Source organism: Hermetia illucens, chromosome 5 (assembly GCF_905115235.1).
Source record: "Hermetia illucens chromosome 5, iHerIll2.2.curated.20191125, whole genome shotgun sequence".
Taxonomy (NCBI): domain Eukaryota; kingdom Metazoa; phylum Arthropoda; class Insecta; order Diptera; family Stratiomyidae; genus Hermetia; species Hermetia illucens.
The window spans coordinates 26,162,740-26,180,898 of record NC_051853.1 but is presented as its reverse complement, the minus strand read 5'-3'; the positions used below and the strand labels follow the sequence as shown (position 1 = coordinate 26,180,898).

General features: G+C 45.7%; 2 protein-coding genes across 2 annotated transcripts; one reads left to right on the top strand and one right to left on the bottom strand.

Annotated features, from left to right (window-relative positions):
- Nucleotides 1–2,764: 2,764 nt before the first annotated feature.
- Nucleotides 2,765–9,345, top strand: LOC119657337 (N-sulphoglucosamine sulphohydrolase). The gene is made up of 4 exons (XM_038064210.1): nucleotides 2,765–3,014; nucleotides 3,075–4,037; nucleotides 8,644–8,816; nucleotides 8,876–9,345. Exons 1-4 carry the CDS (start codon nucleotides 2,906–2,908, stop codon nucleotides 9,179–9,181), a joined length of 1,551 nt encoding a protein of 516 aa, XP_037920138.1. The 5' UTR covers nucleotides 2,765–2,905; the 3' UTR covers nucleotides 9,182–9,345.
- On the bottom strand, nucleotides 9,285–10,254 carry LOC119657338 (phosphomannomutase-like). The gene has a single exon (XM_038064211.1). The coding sequence runs from the start codon at nucleotides 10,192–10,194 to the stop codon at nucleotides 9,337–9,339; it is 858 nt and encodes a 285-aa protein (XP_037920139.1). The 5' UTR covers nucleotides 10,195–10,254; the 3' UTR covers nucleotides 9,285–9,336.
- Between the last annotated feature and the right edge of the window lie 7,905 nt (nucleotides 10,255–18,159).

Genomic DNA, 18,159 nt, shown 5'->3' with positions numbered 1-18,159 from the left:
TGGGCTAGGACATCTTTCCTCAAGTACCTCGACTAGGCTAATGACATTTTGTTTGTTCCCTCACCGGGGCACGGACCTTGGCGAAACGGCTCTGAATTTGAAAAGAGAGGCAAATGGGATTGGATCAGTCTTTCTGTCTTGCTACCCCACTCAAAAGCTACTAGGCTTCGTCAATACCTGCCTGCGTCGTATCATCTGAGTAGGCTGGCCTAGTACTATTACTAACAAAAAACTTGGTCGGCGCACAAGCCTGGCGTCCATTCACAATGTTACCGGAAGACAAAAGTGACGATGGATAGGTCATATCTAAGGAGGGGCGACAATTGCTACGTCATGCCGTGCAATCCACTCTCGAAAGATGACCGACAGGTGGATTATCACAAGGGCACTTGTCGCAGAGTAGTAAAAGAGGAATGCGAGCCTCATCAGGAAATCCTATGGGGAGATCTGAACCGCGTTTCACGTAACCCTGAAAAATGGCGGTATACCCAGTCAAGAGATCAATGGCAACCCATGCGAGTATATAAATAGATGGTTTTTTACTTTACTTGGGGCAGTAAGTAGTTGTCGGCAGAGCTCACTTTTGTTGAAGCAATTCCTGAGGTTAAAGCAGAAGTCTACACAATGACGAAATCTATGAGCGATTCCATGACCGTCCGATTGTGGATAAAATCCGGCTCAATAGGTTACGGTGGGCGGGTCACTTAATCCGTATGGATGAGGATAATCCCACCCGGAAAGTCTATAAGGGCAATATCTATGGTAGAAAAAGAAGACGAGGCAGACCCTGCCTAAGATGGAGCGATGGCGTAGGTCAGGACGCCAGACAGCTTTTAGGGATATCGAATTGGTGGACCTCGGCGCAAAACCGGGATGTCTGGATTTCCTTATTACGGCAGGCCTAGACCGGATACCGGTTGTTGCGCCGTTGATGATGATGATGATGAAAGCAGAAACCAACTATAAGCGGTTGTCAATAGTCAAATGTGGTGATGAGGATGCATGAAGCAGATGGCACATGGAATGAGATTGCGATTCGTCATAGATCTTCCATTCTCCATCATTGAACTCGGGTAATAAGTTTTTCACACGGTCGAGTCGGGTTTCTTTGGTAGTATTCCAATTTAGCGTTGTGCGCTTTTTCCATAACTTCTTGCGATTTCTCTATTTTGATATTTCAGATGTCCTTGCATATCCTGCCGTCTTTGACATTTGTGGAGATCTCAAAGTTGACGGGCTTCTTTTGAATGGATCCCTTTCTTGTTCCTGGAGCACCTCCTGCTGTCACGGATCTTAAACATATGCGGTGGGTGTTATAACAGTTTTTGTAGCCCAACGATCTGCCTTCAATTCATCTTTGTTTGGTGTTGTTACTGGTATTTCCGGTAAGGTTGTACTTCGCTTGAACACCTCCTTCTCGAGATCCAAATCACTTATAAGATTATATGCAAAGGTGGCCAAGTTGTCCACAACCGAGGCACTGCAGTCGAGGGATATCGACAACCGGGAGCCCGCTTGCTCACTCCAAAAAGCCGCCGGTACTGGGGTTCCGAGCCCTTGCACCGTAAGTTCCCTCCTTCTCTCGTTTTCCATGGTGGTTTTATGTTCTGGGTATCCTTTCCGTAGCCATTTTGGTCCACGCACCAGAGATAAGCAAACACTAGCCCTCCCCAGGGGGGAGCGGAGGGGGTCCCTATTCAGGCAAAAGGGGGGTGTAAAATTTTTTTGCACTGAAGATAGTCATGTTGGGTATCAAATGAAAGATCTAGATTAATACTTTTCAAAGCTGGTCTTAGTTTTGAGGTTTGCTGGACGGAAAGAAGAAGAAAGGTAGTGGGAGGGGTGGAAAGTGATGATTTCTTTAACGAACCCATTTTCAGAAACTACCCGAAAAATCTGAAAAAAAATCATGGAGCTGCCTTTATATGTGTCCAGGCCTCAAAATACTCTCCATATCGATATTTGTTCAAATTATGTTAATAATAGTATATTACCACATTTTTTGGGAAATTGAGTAAAAACCCATCTGGGATAGTTCTGCACTCAAATATGATCACAAAAGCAAACAAAACCTTTCATACCTGAAGCGCCGAGCTTACGGTTTCTTGACTTGTTATTGGTTAATTTCGGGACTTAATGACCTATGTGTTAGCTGAACTCCTATGTAGAGGAACAAAAGAAGCTTGATATGAAAAATGATAAAAACTCCACGCGATTTTGCTATATAACTGAAATTAGGTTTGTATAATACTAGATTAAGCCGGAAAATAAATATCTACCGCAAAACCAATCATCAATAACCAACCGGCTTTACTTTTTCAACATGCCTCCTATCAGCGATCATACCAACAAAGCCCTCTTTCTTTAACTAGAGTCATTTGAGACTTACAGCTTAGCACATTGTGCCCACAAGAGATATTTACCGAAGTTGTTGTAACTCAGAGATAAATACATAGAACTACTCATCTGACATATGAAGCATTTCCGAGAGCTGCTCCCAGCATCCATTTCCCGTGAAAGTACAACAAGCCACAAATTAATTGTAAAATTGAAACTCTTAAGACTCAACCTTTCTTCCAGTGCAAAATCGGCCACATCTCCCACTTTCAAGTCACCATGGGAAAACAATAGAGCTCCATCCCAGACTAGTCTGGTATCTCTAAACTGTCCCTAAACTGAGCCAGACAACATCGTGTACACACTACCCAACTTATCGGCATCTTGCCAACTTTTACTATTGTACATGGTCTGATTAATCTGACTCTGACGCTCAGCTCCACTCCAGCAAAATAAACTTTCTCAAGACTGAGTCCACAGATACCCGGCTACATCTTTAAGACGCAGATCAAGCCATTGCTCAGTATCTTCCATACTGTAATCGCGGTCGTGCCAAGCGTGAAGCATAATGGAAGTGACAGTGGTGAAAGGTTTTCTAGTTCTTCTCGCCGCGGTAGTTGTGCTGGAAAACTCTGTAAATGCCACGGATTCAAATAAAAATGTCGTTCTACTCTTGGGTATGTAAGAAGCAATTTTATAATATTAACATGAAAGTCTAATAGATATTTCATCCCTAGCCGACGATGCGGCCTTCGAGATGGGGGCATACATGAACAAAATCTGTCAGACCCCGCACTTGGATGCATTGGCTAAACGTGGTCTTATCTTCAACAATGCATTCACTTCTGTCAGCAGCTGCTCACCATCCAGAGCTCAAATTTTGACTGGCCTCACAAGCCACCAGAACGGCATGTACGGATTGCACCAGGGAGTTCACCATTTCAATGTTTTCGATGAAGTAAAATCGCTCCCGGGGCTATTGCACCCCAAACATGTTCTGACCGGACTCATAGGCAAGAAGCACGTCGGCCCCAAATCCAACTTCCCCTTTGACTACGAACAAACAGAGGAAACCCACTCCATAAACCAAGTGGGCCGGAACATAACCAAGATTAAGCTTTTCGTAAGGGAGTTTCTCGAATTAGCAAAGAACTCGAGTAGACCATTCTTCTTGATGGTTGCGTTCCACGACCCTCATCGTTGCGGTCACATAACACCACAATATGGAGAGTTTTGCGAACGTTGGGGCTCCGGAGAGATTGGCATGGGAACGATTCCAGACTGGACTCCAATCTACTACGACTGGCAGAATATACCCTATCCAGGATACCTACCTGATACGGAAACTGTTCGAAGGGAGCTTGCTGCACAATATCAAACAATTTCGCGACTGGACCAAGGCGTTGGATTGGTTTTGAAAGAGGTCGAAAATGCCGGTTATGGAGACAATAGTTTGGTGATCTACACTTCAGACAACGGACCGCCATTCCCTGGAGGTAGAACAACCCTGTACGATCCTGGCGTACGGGAGCCAATGATTATTTATTCACCTGATAAAAATGCAAGGCATCATGATATTACTTATGCAATGACGAGCCTTTTGGATGTGTTCCCGACTGTTCTGGATTATTTTGGCGCTTCAAATTCTGATGAATCTACTAAGTATCTTGGGAAGTCGCTGTTGCCGCTCTTAGTTAAAGGTGAGTGTAATTATTTTAGAGTTTCATATATTTCTGGACCTGTGCTGATCAATTCAACACATCTTAACTTTTTTACTAAGGCGGTCCATGATTGGATTGGATTGGATCTTTCCTTTGTATAGTCGTAATTTGTACACGTAAGCTTTCAACGTAATAGACCCGTTTTTTACTGCGTTTTTCCCGAGGGAACTCATACTTGGTGACGTCTAAACCGCACCTCTGACGAGGCGGGCCTCTAACTATGTACCTTACTATATGTTCTCTTAGGACCATTGTTACGTGTTCAGAGTCCGTTTTCCACAAGTGATAGATGATTCTTCTCTATTGTGGCTGCGTTAAGGGCTTACTTGCAACGTCTCATTTTATTTACTCTTATATCCCACGCTACTAAGCCCTAGAGAATCATTAAGTTATGTAGCAATCATTAGCAGTCCCTGCCTATTAGATGTTTGATTACTAACATTAGCAATCACGTGAGCGACTGATAATATTCAAACTACGGAGTTGTCTGCAGCGTTCTGATCCTGGTAGATCTAGAATATGTTGCATATCACCCCTAACAAGCAAAAGATAGCTCACATGTTATGTAAAAGAAAACTATTAGATGAGCCCTGCAAATAACCCAGACGAACCCTGAACTGTCCCCGATACGAACTTCACTTCACTTTTCCGCCCTCATAGACTAGGTTCCTCGGATAGACCTTTGTTATTCAGCTCTTGAAACATAGCACTTTTCCAAAAGTGGGCGTTCACTTTCTTAATTGCACTGAATAGAGATCACAATTTTAAAGGAAGGATGTAAAGGTGTGTTGAGGTATCTCTGGTACTATAGTCTTCAGGGCTGTAGCCACGGAACAGGCTGATCAGTATATCCTAAGTTGATGTTACTAAATAATTCCTGCCGATAGCATGGTATTTTCCAGTTAAAAGTGAGGTAGAGTCTCATTTTCGCTACATAAGGCTTGGTGGATATACTTCCCATTTTCATATTTACTTTCGGAAATTCACCGAAATCTGAGACAATTTCCACTTAAGCCCCGATTTCACATGACTACCAAAGTATTCTCTTGAGGGATTCTTGAATCTATAAGCTACCCTAATAACGTGCATCACTTTGCCCAATAAGCAATCACCCTCCTGTTGTCCCCGAGCTCTTAAGTAAAATTTCTTCCTTCGATGACTCTCGACGAATTATCTCCCTTGCCCTCATATTGAAAAGTGCTGAAGACTACATATTAGTGGAAAAAAATCAAAAAAGTGACTCATGGTTTCGTCCAGGGCAGAGGTAACTCTTCAGATGCTACCTTACCTCCTCCCAGGGAACAGTCTGACCGAAAGTGGCTACAGGTGGTAATCGCTCCTTTATGCATAATCGCCAACACAACATGAGTGCGAATTATAACCAAGTAAAATCTGCCTTATATATGCACGCCCAAACTAGGCCGAAGCGAAAATTATTTTTGTTTGAGGATTGCGGGAGCCCTAAGTCAGACCGGACCTCGGGGGTGGAGTCTCGGGAGCAGCCTCCTCCCAGGGCAGAGGTGAAGCAGCGTCTAAAGAGTTGCCTCTGCCCTACACGAATTCATCAGTTGTTTTTTTGGTATTTAGCTCAGAAGAAGCGGTCCGTGGACCACAAATGTGGTAGAGAGTGTCTTCCCAATTGGTCCGGTCCAACATCAACTGGATGCGGACTTAGGGTTCCCTCAATCCTCAACCAAAAATAATACATACTATATTAGTGGTCAGTGGTAGTGTAGTTTGCTAGCACCGTTGGCGGTGGGTCCATATCATCCAAGCGCACTTCTTACTACTGGAATTTTCAAATAATTCATATTTCACCTGTACCTAATAAGGAAGTTTAAGGGTCACCCATGCTGTAGTTTCGATTGAGATTGTGAGACCAGTTTCAGCTGGCTTTACAGAAAGATTCGGAATTATTAAATAGCCAGCTTGGCAAGCGCAGAGTCCATAGCCTTTCGCTTATGTTTTCAAAGCCGATGACAAGAGGTTTCATTTTTTGGCTGACTAAGAATCCTACTCCGAGCATATGGTTTACTTGATGGTCGCTATAATATATGGTGTAGTGACTTTTCACCAAGAAACCGGTCCCTATCCAACGCATCTCCTGTAACGCTGTTACATCAGCCCTATATTGGAACAGGGCATCGGCTAGCTGCTTATTAGCTTCATCTTTGTACAGGAAGCGCACGTTCCATGAGAAAATGCGCAAATCGTTATTCCGTTGTCATTGCCGGGTTCGTCGTTGTAAAATCCGTCCAGTCCGAGGCTCCTGTTGTGGCTTCGTAATAAACTGCTTTCCGTGTAGGGTTGTCAGCCCTACCCAACCCCAACTTGGCGGGCCAGTTGGTACAATTTGTCCCGTTTTTAGGCTCGGGAGACTCGCCTTCATCCTTCTCCGTCTGCAGCTTTTCGTTAAGAAAGAGCTCCCAGCGGTCACCACGTGGAGGTGGAGATAGAGTTTGGTAGTAGAGCTGTTGATGTTGGTTCAGCAGGCATTTCCCAGGTTTTATGCTCCATCGTGGGTACCAATCCACGTTTCGCCCTGGGACCTACCCTACCCAAGTTATTATAATTTGTCGAATTTTTAGGTGCAGGAGACTCGCCTTCACCTTTTTCTGCCTGCAGTTTCACCCTAGAACCAATACTAACTTTTGACCGCTCAAAGTATTCCCTGTTTGTCGTAGGATATAACCAAAAGGGTAGAGGTTTGTACGCTAGAAACCTACAGTTCTCGAATTACTTCCAGTATCGAGACTCTCCAGAATGCGATGCAGACATTTTGAAGTTCTGTAAGGTAAAATGGTGAAAGTTTGGCAAACTTGCTGGAAATATTTATCCATCGTTAGCGCAGAAATAATAATAGATGAATACTTTTAACGCAGAAGGGAGGAAACCTTCTATGAAGCTGAAGGGAAGACTTCCTGTAGATGACATTGCGACCGTGATGTGTGATCTGAAAGCCAGCCTGAGCTTTTGAAAACACCGTTTTGGCGACCGTGATGATGAAGTGCTTGCAGAGGGTCTCGTCATTGGCAGCACGCTGTTCGTGTAGAGTTTACTATTAAATCAATTCAATATCAACTGAAATTCAACATACATCTGATCAGATCGACAAGATCGCAGTCAGCAATAGACTTACGAGTTATGGATGGGAAAATCACAGTCATAGCTTGGCGAGAGGTGGTTTTAGTGAGTAAAAATCCCAAATGTGTCCGGATGGTTCAAGTGTTTAGAGCGCTGGGCTGTCGTAAGGTCGCGGTTCAAATCTCACTGGTGGCAAAGAGATTTGTAATCGTGGCTGGATGTCGGATACCAATCGACTCAGCTGCTAATGAGTACCTGAGTCAAATCAGGGTAATAATCTCGGCCGGACGCAATGCTGACCACATTGCCTCCTACAGTGTACTGTAGTGTACCGTTACGATCTTGAATGAAGTGCTCTAACACACTTCCAGGTCCTAATCCAATATGGATTGTTCTCTCATGGATCATGAACCTAGTCTTTTGAAGATTTCCACCTGTTAAATAAAAATTTACAAGCAAGATCGAACTGCTGCACCAAACAAAAGTGAAATAATCTCCTTTATCAATGCATTTAAGCCCAGCGGCTTTGTTCTGCTTGAGAGCGAAGAAGAGAGAAGTCACTGGCTTTGATCCTTCCTCTGTGGAACTGTTGTTTCTAGCTTCTGCAGAGCTACTATTACGGAAGAAACTGATAATATCATCAGAAGGGCATATGATGGCGCAAGATGTCATGTACTGCGCCGACGTAGAATGTCAGAGGATTTTGAGGTCCAAAGCGGAGTCACCAGGGCTGCATCTTTTCACCGATATTATTTCTTTTTGTTATCGGTGACGTACTTCACGATGCCTTGCCCTCTAACACCTTGCATACGTTGATGACATCTGTTCGCTAACTTGTCGAGTCATGGACCTTGGCTCAACGGCTTTGGATTTGAAAAAAGAGGCCAGTGGAATTGAAATGAAGGTAAACACCAATAAAACTAAGGTTCTCAGTCTAAGGAGTCATCGCACTCTCCCAATCTACATTAATGGGCAAAGCATCAAAAACGTCAATAAATTTGTAGGAAGCGTTGTTTCTTCCGGCGGTTGCACCGAACCGGATGTTGCTGTTGAATGTTGGATCCGCTTTTGCTGTCCTGTCTAAATCTGGAAAAGCATTTATCTCAGCACCAAAATGAAGTCAAGACTGTGTTTTCCTGTGTTGCTATATGGGAGCAGCACAGTAAAGTGACCCCCACTGTTATTTGAAGACTCCAATCTTTCGTTGAAACCTGTCTGCGTCATATCATCGGAGTACACTGGCCTGATATTATTTCAAACGAAAAATTTGGAGGTGACTTACTCCAACCATTGCATTGCAAGTCGAAATTTCGTCCCATTTGAAGGACCTAAACTCCGATATAAGCGGGGAAGACACCCTTTACCCAGAATGGTTCCCTCTTCAGGACTCAGCGCTTGTCTCTGAACACTTCAGTTAACGCTACTCACTGCTTTTTATCATCATCTAATTTACTACTTTGAGAAAGTATTGCTGATTTTCATAAATCTTTTCCTCTTACAGAACCTCCAAAGGACGATGAAGCGGTAATTTTCGGCAGCCAGAATTTCCACGAAATCACCATGAACTACCCAATGCGAATGATTCGCAACAATCGCTTCAAACTTATTCACAACTTGAACTATCGCGCGATTTTCTCCATTGATCAGGACCTCTACACTTCGCCTACATTCCAGGTATTGAGTAAAAAGTAGGAATATTGCCGATGATAACCAGATTCCTACAATAATTTTAGGAAATCCTCAATGCAACTATCTTCGAGCGGCCCTTGCCATGGTACAAAACCCTTCGCCAGTACTACGAGCGCCCAGAGTGGGAAATGTACGACCTGAAACTTGACCCATTGGAGCGTTTGAACATTGCAAACAAAGCTGGCGTGAAGGACATCCGGGAGAAGTTGCAGGCGAAACTGAGGGAGATGCAAGTTGCCACCAAGGACCCTTGGGTTTGCGCTCCGCACGGAGTACTGCAGAATCAAGGACCGTATAAAGAAAAGCCAACCTGTTTTACGTTGGGGGACAGCGTGAAGGAGTCAATATAAAGTTCCGTCCTAAGAACGGAGGCGCTCCCGCCTAACGTGATATTCTCCATCGTAACCTAACCTATTTAGGAATAATTCATTCACCTTTAAATCACACAACGCCTGACATTAAAATTGTAAATTTTATTTAAATATAAATAACAAGCTTTGGAATTTTAAGCGTCCTTAAGGTCGAACATTTCTTCCAAAATCCGCCGAGTATCGTCCGGCGACCGGACCTTGTGTCCAATCGTGCGCGGGTCTTCAAAAATCTCGTGATCGTTGCCGCCCGGATCAGTCTTGTCTCCAAAGAAATGAATTTCCTTGAACTGGAAGCGTTCCTGCGTGACGTGCTTCAGGCAATACGTCTTGTCCCAACCATGGGGAAACACATCAAAGCTGATCTGGCCGCCGATGCTATACACAAGGTCCACGTCATGAAATTCTTTCCGGAGGGCGTCGATCATCCGCTGGCGGATTCCGTGCACTTTGTCGTACGCCTCGAACTCATTGCGCTCTTGGCGGCTGCACTGCCTCCCAATCGGGCTGATGTTCAGCATTCCCGTCCGGAATTCCACGAATGTTCCGCGCTTCACCGGTAATTTGATATCTGACAAGTAGCGAAGGACGAAGTTGATGAACCTCTGCAGCGTCTCCTCCCCGAGATGTTGCTGGATCGATTGCCGGCCGACTTCCTCGCCTTTTTCGATTTGCACGAGCCCATTCTCGGGGAAAATGAAGGTGAATTCCTTGAGCGCGCGCTTGCCGTTGAGCTGCTCCAAGACTTTATCTAAGTCGGAACCGCCTACGAGCGCCAATGTCGCGTGCGGTTTCAATTTCTCGTAGAGAAAAGTCTCCATCGCGGAAGATATTGACCCGCGGGGAATCGTTAACGTCCCGTCGACGTCGAACAACAGCAAAATCTCGGAAGGCGCCAGCTTCCCACTTCTTAGATTCGACTCCATTCTCGCGACCGCCTTGAGCACTGACACTTGATTACGAAGGCGATTTAATAAAAACTGAATCCGTGTCATCACATTTTTGTTTACTTGTTCTCCAGCTGATTACGTCCAAGGTTAATGACATTTCGCAATTGATTACAAGAATGACAGCAGGCAGCCGGGAATCAATTGCATTTAACAGTGTAGACTGGTATCGTCGCTTGGGAAAACTTTGTAAATGTAAATGTCAAGAAGAAGAAAACGGGAAATTTTAGTTTGAAAATTGTTGATAATTCTGCTTAATTATTTATTTCTAAATGAATAATATGTCAAATGTTCGTGGTGGTAAAAGATGGGCAACAACCAATTTTAACCCTTTCGGTCGAACCATTGTAATAAATACATGTTAGGACATTGCTTCAGATGCCGGCTTTTGTAGCAATTATCCACGGACGACATTTTTGTTGTTTAGTAAATGTTTTTCGTTTTTAAGGTAATACAAATGTAGGCAACTATAATTAATCACATTAATAGGATGGACAAACGTTTTCTTGAATTTCTCCTCACTTTAAATCATTCAGTTTTCTTGTATATTATAATTATTTATATTATTTCCTAGTTATCACAATCTCAGCAGATGCCGGGTTTTACCTAATACTAGTACTAAGTGCCAAGGATTTAGGCTCGGACGATCCTATCTATAATATTTAAAGACTAAAGGGGCGGGGTGTCGGTGGCCGGTGGTAGGTTAATGGTAGAATCCGTCGAGTATCCCCGCAACATCGAACACGTATGCAGAATGGTGTACTTCTGCATGGTTTGAACCAGAGTGTGCGAAAGTCCCAGGACATCAAGGGAAGCCGTGAGGGATTTAGGTACAATATCTGTAGCTGACAATATTATGGGAACTACAACCACCCGCTCGAGACGCTAAATTTCTTGGATTTCCCGAGCCAATTGCTCATAGTTTACCTTCTTCTCCTCGTATTTCCGTTCAATGTTGCTATTATGGGGGATAGCAACATCAATGATATACGCGGAGCGACCCGTCTTGTCAACTAACAGTACCTCAGGCTTGTTACGTACAGTATGGCGATCAGTCAGAATATGCCGGTCTCAATACAGCGAAACTATCAAGTACCGCTTCCGGCTCATATCGGTAAACCGGACATGTTCCCGTGATGAGCCCATGCTTATATGCAAGATTTTGATGGATAACCTTACATACAGCACTATGCCTGGTGATATATTGCACCGGTGACATAACAGTACAGCCAAAAATGAGATGGTCTAACGTCTCTAACGCCGAACCACACATTCTGCACTGGTCGTTCTCCACCCGTTCTTTCATGATGAGCTTTTTATAAGCTCGGTTGGCGACCACGCCGTCCTGAATGGCACACATAAACCCTTCCGTCTCAGCAAAGAGCTCACCAGCTCACAGCCATTTGTTCGACAAATGCAAATCGACAAATGACAAAGGACAATTGATCGATCCGCTCTTGGTCCGATTTCACCCAACTCAGAGGATTGAAAGATCGATCCTTCACGATCCTGCCACGCTAACCACGCCCCTACCTTCGATGTCACGAGGCAGGTTCATCTGCTCCACGGCAGACTTTGGATAATGCATTCGGAATTTGGACATAGTTGTCCGTATCTGCCGTTGAACGATTTCCAGATCGGTCTTCGTCCACGGCAATATTTCGGATGCATAAGCCAGTGAAGGGATAGCGAATACTTCAACACGCTTATTTTATTCTTCCCCGAGAGATGCGATTTCAGCACCAGCTTTACACGTCGCAGGAATTCGAACAGCAGAGCATCCTTCAGATCACCACCACACCATGGGTTCCTTGCATAGGTGCTTGTAGAAGTCTGTCTCGGTCATAGCTTCGATGTGGAGGTCACCAATGGTATGTCCGGCGTGCGCTCGTGATAACTTTTGTGGATGTCTTGGATTCGACACTTGTCTAATCCAAACTCTATCCGAATATCACGGCTGAACATGTCTATTATTCGCAACAGACTTCTAAGATGGTCGTCAGTACCAGCACACAGCTTGATGTCATCTAAGTACATCAAGTGTGTCAGTTCGCACTTAGCACTCTAGCTTCATTCAGTAGCCATGGAAGGGGGTTCACTGCCATACATAACCAACGAATCCCCCTGGAAGATGCCCTCCGGATACGGATGGAGTCTTGACCTACGCCATCGCTCCATCTCAGGAAGGGTATGCCTTGTTTTCTTTTTCTGCCATTGATATTGTCCTTATAGACTTTCCGGGCTGGATCATCCTCATCCATGCGGATTAAGTGACCCGCCCACCGCAAGCCACCTGATGACCCGGATTTTATCCACAACCTGAAGGTCGTGGTATTGCTACGGCACTACGGAATCATCTATCCTCATGCAGGGGGCCAAAGATTCTTCAGAGGATTCTTCTCTCGAACGTGACCAAGAGTTTGCGTTTTTCTTGCTAAAAACCCAGGTCTCCGAGGAATACATAAGGACTGGCAAGATCATAATCTTGTACAGTAAGGGCTTTGACCCTATGACCATTTCGAGCGAAATGTCGGGATACCGAATTATCTCATAGCCGTGAACAGTTATACCATGGCTATGCAGTCATAGGCGGCTCTAAAGTCGACGAAAAGATGGTGCAACTGATGTCCATATTCCAATAGTTTTTTCATCGCTTGCCGCAGCGAGAAAATCTGATCTGTTGCTGATTTGCCTGGAGTGGAGCCTCTTTGGTATGGGCCAATGATGCTTTGAGCGTATGGGGCTGTTCGGCCTAGCAAGATAGCGGAGAATATCTTACGGATGGTACTCAGCAATGTGATACCTCTATAATTGCTGCACTGCGTGATATCCCCTTTGTTATGTATGGGACCAATAATGTCTCGTTGCCAGCCGTCAGGCATTGATTCGCTGTTCCACACCTTGAGCATAAGTTGATGAACCACTTGGTGTATTATAGTTGGTCGCCTCCATATTTAACCAATTCGGCTGTAATTCCATCGGCTTCTGGCGACTTATGGTTTTTAAGCCGGTGGATTGTACGGACTGTTTCTTCTATGTTTGGTGGTGGCAATACTTGTCCGTCGTCTTTAGTTGGTGGGATCTTCAACTTGGCGATGTTCTGGTGGTTCAGTTGTTCGTCAAAGTACTCAACCGATCGCCCCAATATGCCCATTCTGTCGGAAATCAGATTCTCCCTCTTTGTCTCGGCAGGATGATCATCGAGATTTGTAAGGCTTCATCCTGCTGACTTGTTGGTAAAACTTCCACGCCTGGTGCGGTTGCTCTCTGTACTTTTCGAGTTCACAGACCTGTTGGTTCAGTCGGGTTGCCTTTTCCCGTTTAGTGAAGTGGCTTCTCCGCTCGCCGGAGTTCGTGGTAAGTTTTTGCGCGTGTCCGTGTCCTTTGAGAATGCAACATTACTCGGTATGCAGCATTCTTCCGTTCCGTTGCTAGCCTTCATTCATCGTTAAACCAGCCGTTCTGACTTTTCTTGCGACTCGGGCCAAGTATGTTTGTGGCCGTAACAATGATAACGCTCTTCAGGTGGTTGTGAAGATCATTTGTTAATGCTTCATCTCCAGGAATCTGTTAGCTGCGGTTATTGCGGCATCCATTTCCCCCTTGCAGGTGTTACAAAGGGCTCTGTTACGGATGGGTTTAGTGATAACCCTCACCTGATTATCAGAGGGGATTCTAGGTCGTGTTGTTATTCGAGAGTGGGGCACCATGAAAACGAGACTCTTATGTAAGCTGTGAGAGCCAACGTATTGCCGGAATATGGATTCCGTCCTAAGTTGACTGTTAAAATCCCCAAGTATGATTTTGATATCATACCTTGGACAGGCTTCGAGGGTCCGCTCAACTGCCTCGTAGAAGGTATTCTTTTCCCACTATGCAGTTTTCTCCGTAGGGGCGTGAACGTTAATGAGACTTATATTTCTAAATTTGCCTGGGAAGCGCAGGGTGCATAGAGGTCCGCTTTTGTTTTCTAAGCCGAAAACAGCAGGTTTCATTTTTTGGCTGACTAAGAAACCTCCGAGCAAATGGTTTACTGGATGGCCACTATAATAAAATAGTGAAGCGGCTCTTCTCTTCCCTCGATGTCGGGTTCGAAGTTGTAACATCCATCCAGTCCGAGGCTCCTTTTATGGTTTCATTACAAGGTGTTTTCCGTGCAAGGTTGTCAGCCCTACCCAACAGCCAACCTGGAGGACCAGTTGATACAATTTGTCCCATTTTTTAGGCGCACGAGGCTCGCCTTTATCCTTCTCTGTCTGTTGTTCTTTGTAAATAAAGAACCCCCAGCGATCACCACGTGGAGGTGGAGATAGGGTTTGGTAGTGGAACTGCTGGTGATGGTTCAGCAGACGTCTCCCAGGTTTTATGCTCCATCGTGGGTACGAATTCACGTTTCGCTCTGGAATCCATACTACCTTTTGCCCACATCACTTTCAGTTTTGATTGTGTAAACTGCTGATTGTTCCTGTTGCAGCTTTATTGTACTGACGGTTTATTTGGCTTACCTTCAGAACTTTCCGGCCGGTTTTTTATATTTTTGAAGATTACCTGGAACAAGTCAAGACAAAATTTCCAGTCCTTGTCTTCTGGCGCCTTCAAGCTTTCATAATCTGTTCGAAGCACAAGTGTCACACAATCCCCTTACATTAGGAACCGATAACTCTTCAGCTTAGTAAGTAATTTTCCCAGCGTTTCAGCTTTTAAGATGTTCGTAATCAGCATGTAGATCACGATCGACTTGGCTTTCAGTATTTCCCTAGCTTCCCTTATTGGCATAATAGCACAATCTTTATCCATTGATTTGCGCGGATTATAAAGTGACACCTTTGTTTCAATAGCCCAGCGGAGGGTTCACACCTCCATATCTCAGACAGAACAGTCTTTTGCACAGTCTTGTACCCAGCTTTTTTCGTGATGAGAGGGGCTCGTGTTTCACTCTAGGTTTGCCCAAGTTATTGTCGACCCATTGAGTCTTACCTCCGGGAAGCTTTTAATTCTAGGTCATTTGAAAGGTTTGTTCGGCGTGGGATGGGATCACCTACGTGGTTGCTTAGGCTCTTTGTATTCTTTTGATCATTTCATAGTACTCTTTTCTATTTAGGCTCTAGGTCGATTTTTTTGTAGATTTATTTAGTCCTCTCCTTCCGGACGTGGTATTAATTGACGGATTTCTCTGCAGAGTTTGTTTTTTTCCTGCTTTGATTAGTTGGTGGGGGTTGGGATTTCGTTTCCCCCTGAGTTGCGCGGGAGTTCTTGGGTAGCTCGCTTGACTCGATCCTAGGAGGTCGATTTCATCCTGCTCTGACGTCAATTTCTCCATGTTGCTGCTCTTTGTTTGTTGTATTCTTATTTTTAAGGTTTTGTGGTTTTGGAACAAAACCTTATTTAAGTCGATTTACTGTTTGTAAATCTGCCTGTTCGTCCGTCCGTCTGTCTGTCTGCCTATCGAACCTTAATCTTAGAAACGGTTACTACTATTGATACGAAATTTGGTAGAATGGTGGGGCTTGTGAATCCCATTACATGTAGGGAGTAACATAGTTCCACGTCGAGTTTAAAGAGGGTCCCCATACAAGTATAGTCGTGGGGGGTATCAAATGAAAGACCTCGATTAGTACTTTTCGAAGCCTTGTATTGGTTTTAATGTTGGTTGCCAAGGCGAGGAGTACGGGGGTTACATCAGGGATCGGTTCTCAGAAACTACTGCACGCAACTATCTGGAAAAAATATGGTGGCCCATGCACGTAGGTTTTTTTTTTTTTGTGCGTACACGGAGGTGGAAAATCTTAGAAAGACACGTCCGCCGCAGCTCCGCCGCCCGAACGGCGGAACTACAGCGGGCGCGTGTGGGATTCACACCCACTAAAAACCACCCCTGGTCTCTCCAGCCTCAGCCCCGCGGGACCACTATTGAGGTATTACTTCGCGGGGTAGGTTTGCTCTTAGGCTCTCATCCTTCTCCTATTTGCGGTTTTCCTCCTTCTTTGTTCCTTCAGCAACTCCTCGTGCATTTGGATGATTGCGGAGCCAACCGAAAGCCACTTCTCCTCCTCCAAGCTCTCCGGGGTCCCGCTCCTGCCCAGCACCTGGTTTAAGCTCCTTCTCTCCATCGCAAATCGTGGGCAGTTAAACATCACATGCTCTGCATCCTCCGGTATGCCATCGCATCTGGGACAGTTCGGAGAATCATCCAACCCAAAGCGGTGCAGATACTGCCTGTAGCAACCACCGTGTCCCGTGAGGAACTGGGTAATGTGGTAGTTGGTCTCCCCATGTTTTCGTTCAAGCCACACCCTAATGTTGGGAATGAGCCTGTGCGTCCACCGACTTTTCGTAGACTCGTCCCATCTGCGTTGCCAGAGATCAAGCGACTCTGACCTTGCCGCATTTCTACGCTGTGCATGCCCCTCCATATGTCTTGCATTGTACAGGACACTCATTTCTTTGGCCAGAATGTCAACCGGGATCATGCCTGCCACCACCAATACTGCCTCATCTGATGTGGTTCTAAAAGCACTGCAAACCCCTGCAAACCCTCAAAGTTCACCTGCTTCCGTCTCTGAGAGTTTGCAAGCGCCTCTGCCCACACAGGCGACGAGTAGAGCAGGATGGAGCGCACCACTCCGGCTAGCACCAACCTCCGGCAATGTTTCGGTCCACCAATATTTGGCAACATTTTTGCAAGCGCCGTGGTGGACCAAGTACCGATCCCTGTGGTACCCCGGCTGTGACAATGTACTCTTTGGGCCCTCATCCGTCCCGTAACAGAGAGTCCTCTCTGAGAGGTAGTTTTCCACCAAATTCGCTAAGTATCCGGGGACACCTATGTCAGCCAACGCCTCTTTAATTCTATTCCAGTTGGCCGAGTTGAATGCGTTTTTGACATCAAACGTCACCACGGCACAGCAGCCGCCAGAAATCAGTGCACCTTTTGCTAGGTTTACCACCATGCCAATTGCGTCCACCGTAGAGTGGGCGCGTCGGAAACCAAACTGGCGTTCCGACAAACCATTGCTGGCTTCGACGATGGGCAGAAGTCTGTTGTAGATGACTCTCTCCATCATCTTCCCCATTGTATCCAACTGGCAGATAGGACGATACGACGCTGGGTTTCCAGGTGGCTTGCCAGGCTTCGGAAGCAACACCAACTTTTGCTTTTTCCACTGGGCAGGGAATATTCCTTCTTTTAGGCACGCCTCGAAAGTGTTGGCGAAAAGGTCGGGCCTAGTCTTCACTGCCAGTTTCAAAGCTCGGTTGGGGATGCCATCCAAACCTGGGGCCTTGTTGTCACCGAACCTACCACATATTTTCCGCAGCTCCTCCACAGTTACAGGCGGTATTATGCCGTCATTTAGATGGACAAAAATTTGCCTTCCCCTATTTTCGTGGTGAGGGAACAGAGCGGTAACAATCTGTTTCAGGAGGCGCGGGCAGGTCACCTGGGGTGATTTCCGCAGCCTTTTCATCACCACTCTGTAAGCCTAGCCCCAAGGGTTTATGTCGGCATGGTCGCACAGCTGTTTGAAGCAGTTCCTTTTGTTCCTCCGAATGGCTTCCTTTAGGCGGCCACGCAATTGCTTGTGTGCCTCCTCTCGACCGTCGCCACCGGGTTTTCCCCTGAGCCTCTGGCAAAGCCTCCTTGCCCGAAAGCATGCGGCTCGCAAACTTGCGATTTCGTTGTTCCACCAGTAGTTGGCTTGACTACTGGGGAGCAATCGCCTTCTGGGCATAGTAGCATCGCATGCTTCCGTCACCCATCGAGTGATCTGGGTGGCTTTCTCTCCAGCCGTACCATTCAGGGATATGCCAAATTTGAGCACCGCGGAAAACGTGTCCCCCTCGAAAGCTTTCACTGTGCAGCCAAGCATACCACCCGGCATTCTGCGACAACTCTTTTTCGAACTCGATCCGCCCTTGATTTCTATGCAGATTGCCTGGTGGTCGCTGTGGGTATAGTCCTCACTGACATGCCAAACGATTCTACTGGCTAAAGTAGCACTCACGTATGTCAGG